We start from the raw sequence: 9,268 nt of genomic DNA on the forward strand, positions 1-9,268 counted from the left end.
CCATCTTTTGAAGATGCTCTGTCAAGACAACCCTTCAGAAAATGTGTGTTTTTCTCCTATGAGCATCTCCTCTGCCCTAGCTATGGTTCTCTTGGGTGCAAAGGGAGACACTGCAACCCAGATATGTCAGGTAAGAACCCTGTCAAACCATACCCTTGTCACATGCACAAGAGCTGCTGAGAAGGATCAGTAGGAGTTAAATTTTAAATGTTAAAATTGACACTGGTTGTGCTATATTGACTCATCCTTCATTTTGAAGCTTTTGAATGTAACTTGAGCTCTTCCTTGCTCTGATTAAAACTTCATGTTGTTCTTTGTTCAAAAGCCTCTGAGAAGGTGGAAAATCCCTAGGCTACTTGCTTCTAGACTCAGTTAATCACATTACAAGTTAGGCAGCAATGTTTATCTAGATAGCCTATGCTACTGTTTGTGTTTTTTCTCATGCAAAAACTGCTCCTGATAACTGCCTAGGATTGCAGCTTGCCTCCTGTCTACTGTGTCCATAATTAATAGGTATTGGAATGTGTGTTCAATAAACAACCAAAATCCAACTGAGATTGTTGTCTGAGTTGTTTGTGTAACTAATCCTGAACTCTAGCATAGGAATATCCACATACTATTTGATGGAGCCTGAGATAAAGAGGAAGGAAGACTGAATCTCCTCCAGCAACATTGGTTTAAAGGCAATGATTTTTCCCAAGTAATAACTTGAAGGAAACTCTAAATATTTCACCCAGAATTCACTTTTAAAACTTTGCATAAATAGTTTATGCTGTGTCTGGTAGCAGAGGGATTTAAACACAACTATTAAGGAATCTGAGTTAGAAAGATGCCACGTCCAAGTCTAGTCTGTGCAACTTAGGTTTAAATAGAAAGTCTTTTGGTCTTTTATTGTTTTATTTTGTTTTAATGATGGAGAAAGGAGGTTATGATCATAGGCTGAGTGGCAGAGCTCTTTGCTAAAATGTTTGAGAATGTTGGTCTGCCACAAGTACTGCCATGGGCAAAAAGGGTGTTGAAATTATTTAAAAATTGGTTACTGTAATCTATTCTGTTTTTTGATTAATGGATTTGTAATTATTCACTGGGAATGAAGGTCAATTCCTACTTTTAATTATTTCAACACCAACCTGTCTTGCATGAGAACCATAGTTACATGGCAGTCTGAGTGATCTTGAAAATTCCTTTTGCAACTAAATGTTTCATCTCTGGTCTGAAAAATGTTACAACTTTTCCTTCTCAGGCACTTCATTTAAACCCAGATGAAGATGTCCATCAGGGCTTCCAGTTGCTTCTCCATAACCTGAACAAGCAAAACAACCAAAAGTACTGCCTTACTGTGGCCAACAAGCTCTTTGTTGAAAAAACTTGTGAATTACTTCTAGTAAGTTGTACCAGTAGAAAGATAACATATATCCCAAATGCTTGCTACATTGGATCCAAGGGAAAGGACCCTATAGAATCTGAGAAAAGTAGGATTAAGTACCAGCCACTGTGTATGTACATATCTAAAAACCTGAATTTCCAAGGCTGGGACATGAGAGAGTCATGAGTTCTAAGACAGCCTAGACCACATAGTAAGTCTTGCCAAAATAAAGTTCATCAAAGTCAGTAATTCTGTTAAGATGTCTTTAAATTTTTCAAACTTGACAACTTGTAGTTTTATTTATTTATGTCTTATATTTCCCATTTGATGATTTTGTTATATAAAGTGATATCTATACTCATTCAATTTTATTAATACCATACTAATCAGAAGGTGGAAAAGCTTGCTGACATTTTATTTTGCAATGTCACCTCACTGCAAATTTTCTCTCTAAAGACATTTAAGAAGTCCTGTCTTAAATTCTATCACTCTGAGATGGAGCAGCTCTCTTTTGCTGAAGCTGCCGAGGAGTCCAGGCAACACATAAACATGTGGGTCTCCAAACAAACTAAAGGTAAGAAATTCCAGTTCCTTCACATCCCACATTCTTGTCCTTTCTATGCATCCTTCTGTCTTCTTCCTTCCCTCCTCTTTACTTTCCCTTGTCCCCACATGGTCTGATCTCACTATTTTTCACAGTCAAATTGATGCAACTAGCCAGACCACATGGTTCAATTTAGAGCTCAAGGAATTCATGGAGGTTCACCTCAGACCCTTTCATTTTAAAACCAAAGATTAGTTGTGTATGTCAAGTACTACAGAGGGAATGATGTAAATGTCATAAGAAGTCATGGGTCTAATTATCAGTATGACATTTTTCCTTTGAAGGCATGGGTGATCTTCAGTGTTTTGACATGTGAGTCTAACATTCCTGAGACTGTGATTCATGGGTAGACCTTCACCATAATCATGCCCTGGGGCTGCTTCTTACAAGATTATGTGTTGTTTCATCACTAACCATCTTTATCTCTTCGAAAGACTCCTGTTGCTGCTACTACAGTTCTTAGATCTAGTCCCTTACTTGCATTTGATGATACTAGATTTGGTTTCCATGAATGGCACTATGTCAAAATACCGCAGTTTCATTAAACTAAAAGAGCCTCCAATTTGGGGTTGAACCTTATATGTTTTTGTGTCAGATGTGACAGGTTCCAAAATTTTTATTTGAGATCACTGTTATTTGAACCTTACAAATGCCTCTGGATCACCTTGTACATTCATATTTCTTCTAAAACTCAGATTTCAAATTAGAATTGTTCTTGCATTCATTAATTATTTGCTACTTCATATTGGATTTTGGCCCTCTTGAGATTAGATGATGGCCAGAACTATTGGGTTTCCATGTCAGATAAGAGTGGAAGGTGAAGTAATGTGAACAAACCAGGTTTTGTTACCAGCAAGATGTGAAGTCAGGCAGACAAAAGCAGTGTTGCTTCTCTCTCAGAAATTCATATATAGCAGCACAAGAAAGATAATGTTCTTTATGGGAAACATGTTCATAGACCCATACAGAGATCTACCTTTTAGCAGATTCTACACTCAATTAATTTGGAAACTATCATTAGCCACAGGAGAGTGTTACCTTGGTTTCCTCCCAACCCCGCCATGATTTTTTTCCTTATTTTGTTCTGGAACTTAGAGGCTCCTTTTCTGTCTTTCCCAAACCTGATTTTCTTGAGGGACTTACAAATAATGTTTTTCCAGTGTGTATGACCTCAAGCCAAACATGGCTGTGAGTGTTTAGTTTTGATTTATTTTTAATACAATTAACAAATTAAGCATACTTGAATAAATGATACTTTGATCTGCTCAGAAGTCATATCAGTTTATGTCTCTCTCTCTCTCACACACACACATACACACACACACATAGACACACACACACACATACACACATACACACACACACACACACACACACACATTATGCATATGGTACCTGAATAAAGTCTGTTTTCTCCAAAGGTAAAATTCCAGACTTATTGTCAAAAGACTCAGTTGATTCACAGACCAGGATGATTCTCGCCAATGCCTTATATTTCCAAGGAACATGGTGTAATCACTTTGAAAAAGATAGCACCAAGCAAATGCCCTTTAAGATAAACAAGGTAAGGAATAGTATCCTAAACTTCTTGCCAATGGGATGAAGAATTTGCATGGAAAATTTTAATTGTGAATGTGTAGTCCTCAGAGCCTTGGTAGATACTGCATTTCCTGTGAAGGTTGCTGGTGATGATCTCTAGCTGAAAAAAAGGAAGAAAGAGAGAAAGAGAGAGAGAGAGAGAGAGAGAGAGAGAGAGAGAGAGAGAGAGAGAGAGAGAGGAAGGAAGGAAGGAAGGAAGGAAGGAAGGAAGGAAGGAAGGAAGGAAGGAAGGAAGGAAGGAAGGCAGGCAGGCAGGAAGGCAAGCACAGAAAAAGCAAGGTTAAACTTCCTAAAAAGAAATTATATGAACAAAAAGTATTTCCTGTCTTTATGATTTTACATTATTTGATGGCTCATACAACTTCTGATCATTTCTCATTAAATCATGCCAAGGCAAGGAAGCAGGAGTGGATGGGTTGGTGAACAGGGAAGAGGGCAGTGAGTAGGTGTTTTTCGGAGGGGAAACAAGGAAAGGGATAACATTTGAAATGTAAGTAAAGAAAATATATAATAAAAAATTAATAAAATCATAGTAGAAATTGATTTTAATTTAAGTTCATGGATGCCAAAACTGTGCTGCTATGATAATGTAATACATATATGAAGCACTAATAAGAGTAGATAGTAAGAGTGCAAAGAAATATACAAACATTTATACAGTAGAGTACTTTTTAATAAAAATGCTCATTTTAAATTATTGATCAAATTATCACTATTTATCAGTATTTATAGCTTTTAGATATTGAACAGGAGCGGTTAAATATCACTTCTTACTAGTGTATGATATCTATTTACATTGATATTAAATTATTTTGCCCTATCACTATAAATATAACTTAATGCAGTTTTCAGCCTCATAAATGTTAAACTCCTCATTAAATTTTTATTAGAAATGATTTAACAGAAATTTTAAAGGAATGAGATTTTTGAAATTTAGAAATGTAATCTTTACTAGGGATAACCAAACAAATTTTTATGTTTAATGTACACTCTAATTTAAATCTTCCTGTGTCCTACTCCTGTATTTAAAATATACCTCTGGACTATAAGAAATAAAACACCTTGATTACATCTCAAGGAGATACACAAAATTCTGTCAAGATGGACCACAACTTGTAATCAGTTAAAAATAATTTTTTCACATTTTGATGGATTATCACAATGTTACTATATCACAAAAAAGCCTAGATATATGTTGATATGTTTTCCATCTTGTAAAAAATCATCTTGGGGTTACTCTTATATGTGACTGGCTATCAGAATGTAGTTCTAACCTAAACCGGTAAGTGACTATGCTTTTCACTTTGTTATTCTATGAAGTAGTGACCCATTGTGAACCTGTGAGCATGTGTACTTCTGTGTCCAGGCTGTTTTCTCAGAGAATACATTTGTCTGTTGTCCAATTCACAACACTATGAAAATATTGCACTCTATAATTTTTTGGTATTTATAATTGATTATGCTGTTTGATTAGATGTAATAGCTGACCATATTAAATGTTGAAAATCCTACTTTTGATGGTAAGTGTAGCTCACTTTCTGAGATAATTAACTTAAAAATAGGAAATATTTATTATGGCTCATGATTCAGAAGTTTTAGCCAAGGTCAATTAGCCTAATCACTCCAGGTTGTACTAGTACAGTATAACATGGTGGAAATTGTAATGTAGAGACTTATTAACCTTACACCAGTCAGAGAACCAAAGAGAGAAATAGGAAGGATCTGCAGTGCCAATCTCCTCTTCAGAGGCACCTGCACACCAATACTAACTTTGACCCATTAGAAACTATCTCCTAAAGATTTGGCCTGCTCCCAGTACTGCCCCCATGTGGTAAAAAGCTTTGAAACAAGAGCCTTTGTGGAGTATTTTAAACCCAAGAAGGGCTTTAGAATATTAACATTTGATAGCACATTTTTCTAACTGTATAGGATCATCTATCATTCATCCCTGTGCTAGCTGTTGCTTTGGCAATATGACATATGCTACAACCAAATTGAAAAGAAGAACTCTACATGGAGAAATTGTCTCCACAAATTGTCCCAGAGGCAAATTTGTTGGTAACTATCTTGATTAATGATAAGTGGAGTATGTACCAACTCACTGTAGTGATGACAACTGTGGCAGGTGGTCCTGAGTTGAGTAAAAAAGCAGACTGAAAAATCCCAATGAACAAACCAATAAATACTTTCTTCCATGGTTATTCCTTGAGCTCCTGCTCTGACTTCACTTTAGGACCAAATGTGATCTGAGAGTCCTAATATTAATCATCTTCCCATGTGATTTTGGTCTCTGTTTTTTGTTATAGCAGTACAAGTTCTAACAGAGACAGGTCTATATCTGCTTATACTCAATTATGTTAGTGAAAACAGGAAGAGGCTGAAAGAATTTGTGGAATGTACCTGGAACATTGATTATTGATTTCACTGTGAGTGTAGAAAACACTGGAATTATCTGCAGCTGATGTGGAAACCATCTGACTTCTCTCAATTATATATTTGATGTGATGTATTTCTCTGTTCAGAAGGAAACAAGGCCAGTGCAGATGATGTGGCAGGAAGACACATTTCCCCATGCCTATGTGAAGGAAATCCAGGCACAAGTGCTGGTGATGCCCTATGAGGGCATAGATTTGAATTTCGTGGTCCTACTCCCAGATGAGGGTGTGGACATCAGCAAGGTAAGCCAGGAGATTATGTAGCATTCACCACTCCAAATGTCTTTGAGAATAATCCAGTGTTCATTTGTGTCCTTATTAGAACAGACCTGAACATCTTCACCCTGGCAACTGCCATTTGAAGGAATAGTATTCACAGACAGAACTTCAAGCTGTAGGCAGGCACAGGGCTTTGGGATCAAATCTGTGTCCAACATGCCCATCATTGTCCATGTGCCCTTGTTACATGCCATAACTTCATCACTAGAATGGACAATGACTACTGTGGGGCAATGGGCTATGCACAGTCTGCCTGGTCTTCAGTTGACCTGAGGTTTTGAAACCCTGGTAGAACCTGGAGGTGGTAGTTTTCACCTTCCTTTGATGGAAGGCATTCCCTCATGTCTCCTGAACCTTTGGCTCCTGTCAAAGTTACTGCCCCCACAGCCCCCACAGCACCAACAGGAGAAGCATGTGGCTAACAGCCACATAGCCGACATCCCAAGCATATGGCTTCTGGTTAGATTCCTCCTCACAGTTACCTATCAACAGCAAGATAAAATCCCACTATAAGTGGGGCTGCTTGACCCCGACTTCGCTCTCTAAGCTTTTACTTTCCTTACTCTCTGTATAAGATTTTACCCCCCCCCCTCTCTCTCTCTTTAAGCCTTCTTACTCTAAAGCTCGTTTTCTCTCTTCTCGACCCCCTTCACTCCTCTTGGCCATGGCCAGTCTCTCTCTTTGCTTTATCTTCTCTCTTTCCCCCTGCCTTTCTACAATAAAGGTCTAAAACCAGAAACTGTACATCAAGGCCAGGACTAAAGACACTTACCTGTGTGGGAACCACCCAGAGCTTCCTCTCCCACTGAACTCTCTTCCTTTCCTGTCCAGGGCTGAGAGTACCACCCCAAGGCCCCTCTTCTCTTCTCATCTCCTCCTCTGTATCCACCATGGGATGCTGGAGACTTAGATTTGGTACTGGAAGCTGCCCATTGTCCACCCCCCACCATGTGGTATCAGTTCCTTCATGCAACCAGATGCCCACCCAGGGCCACATGGAAAGCATCTGGCAGTCCTCCCAAGTCTGCCCACCCAGAACACTGGAACTCTGGCTGGATGCAGGCTCTTTTCCTCACCCCACTCCCCCTACACCCATGGCCCCACAGACTACCAATTAGCAAATCAGGGCAACTCAGGTTAAAAAGTTAGCACATTTCTTTGAACATAATCCTCCTCCATAAATATAACCCATATCATGATTTCTGTTGGTATTTTATTTTAATATCTGAGAATGGAAAATAGATTGAAACACTATCCCATTTTATCCTAACTATAAGAAACATACAGTTTGAAAACTAAGGAGGGCAAAGTTAGACATGTCATTGTAACAAATGGTGGTCTTCCTTGCATAAGGAAACCCCAGAGTCTATGAGCCATCCTCTGAATTGTGGGTAGTAAAATGTCCATGACCTAAGGGGTCTTTGTAAGCAAAAGTGCTCCTTGTCTCTCACTATCCAGTTCTCTAACTGTGGGCATCACTTCAATAGAGAATGAGTTAGATTTTCATCAACTCCTTTCCTTCCCAAAACTTAATTTCCATTTAAGTAGCAATAATTTACTATCTTTGAAACAAGAAAACAACATGAAATAGAAATTAAATAACAATCACCTGGATAGTGAGACTTGACAGCAAAATAGATCTTCCAAAGAGAATACAGCCAGATAGCCCTGCCCTGTACTGCTTGTCCACCATTTCCATCATGGAAATCACAAACAAGCTACCAGGACAGTGGATTACTTATACTTCCTGGCCATTTGAATAGGCAATTCCTGTATATGATGACAGATAGTACTATAAGCAGAGATTACCTGTGTGGCTCTGGGTAAAACCTCACCTGTGAATCTAAATGTTTCTAATTCTGATTTTCAGGTGGAAAACAATCTCACCTTTGAGAAGTTAACAGCCTGGACCAAACCAGAGTTTATGAATGGCATTGAGCTTCATGTTTATCTTCCAAAATTTAAACTACAAGAGGATTATGATATGAATTCCCTATTACAGCATTTGGGAATCTTGGATGTCTTCAATGGAAGCAAGGCTGACTTATCTGGAATGTCTACTAAGGAAAACCTGTGTCTGTCCAAGTATGTTCACAAGTGTGTATTAGAGGTCAATGAAGACGGAACAGAGGCTGCTGCAGCCTCTGCTGGACAAATTATACTCTTCAGTTCAGGTCCTGATCCCCAGACTTTCTGTGCTGACCACCCCTTCCTTTTCTTCATCATGCACAACACAACTAACAGCATCCTGTTCTGTGGCAGATTCTCATCTCCATAAGACATATTTTTTATGGGGGTAGAGTTCTCTCTTGGCAATTCCACCAGCCCTACAGCTCTGTGAGGATGGGCAAGTGGGTGTAAAATATGTTCCAAGATGAAGGAACTTTCATCTTTTCATTCTGATGTAGTGATGCCCACATTCAGCTCTCCCTACCCTGATATTAATTTGTGTCCTTTGCCAGGACAGATGACAACAGAGTGTTATGGATTCCTTTATTGTTTAGAAAGCAAAGATAATCCTCAAGATAACCTACAATGATCTCTAAAGTAACCCTAAATAAACCTCCAGTCAATCCACAGACAAACAATGCCATCAAAATACAGTCTTTTCTTGGAACCACAACACTTGCCCTCACTTGCCTTATTCCGATTTTATCCTAAAACATGCTTCTCTGGGTGAGGACTGATACTTTTATTTTCCTGGTATCTGTTCTGTATGCACAATTGAAATTCATTTTCCTTTCTGCCCACTACTCACCAGGTATGTTCCTGATACTATGGTAGTATGGGAACAGGTGCAGAGAGTCCTCTAACAAATGGCCTTTTCTATCTGTTTTCAATATATTTATGTATCATAACAACTAGTTTGGACTACCAAATTCCCTCCATGCAAAAGTCATGCTTCTACAAACTACCATGATTCTCTAAAACTAAACGTAATAGTTAAATTCTCTGAAGTCTCCAAATGCATTTCAAAATAAATTT

At 38.4% G+C, this 9,268-nt stretch overlaps 1 protein-coding gene across 1 annotated transcript; it reads left to right on the plus strand.

The window, feature by feature from the left end:
* Nucleotides 1-43: 43 nt before the first annotated feature.
* LOC110288725 (serpin B9-like) lies at nucleotides 44-8,561 on the plus strand. The gene is made up of 6 exons (XM_021154992.1): nucleotides 44-130; nucleotides 1,244-1,384; nucleotides 1,823-1,940; nucleotides 3,392-3,534; nucleotides 6,092-6,247; nucleotides 8,154-8,561. The coding sequence occupies exons 1-6, from the start codon at nucleotides 59-61 to the stop codon at nucleotides 8,559-8,561; spliced, it is 1,038 nt and encodes a 345-aa protein (XP_021010651.1). The 5' UTR covers nucleotides 44-58.
* Nucleotides 8,562-9,268: the final 707 nt, after the last annotated feature.

The sequence above is a fragment of the Mus caroli genome, unplaced genomic scaffold (genome assembly GCF_900094665.2).
Source record: "Mus caroli unplaced genomic scaffold, CAROLI_EIJ_v1.1 scaffold_11690_1, whole genome shotgun sequence".
In the NCBI taxonomy this organism is placed as follows: Eukaryota; Metazoa; Chordata; class Mammalia; order Rodentia; family Muridae; genus Mus; species Mus caroli.

Excerpts from the sequence above, each read along its gene's own strand:
- LOC110288725 (XM_021154992.1), top strand. The coding sequence starts at position 59 with ATGAGCATCTCCTCTGCCCTAGCTATGGTTCTCTTGGGTGCAAAGGGA. Across the intron at positions 1,385-1,822 it reads AAACTTGTGAATTACTTCTA|ACATTTAAGAAGTCCTGTCT; the intron begins GTAAGTTGTACC and ends TTCTCTCTAAAG. Across the intron at positions 1,941-3,391 it reads GGTCTCCAAACAAACTAAAG|GTAAAATTCCAGACTTATTG; the intron begins GTAAGAAATTCC and ends TTTTCTCCAAAG.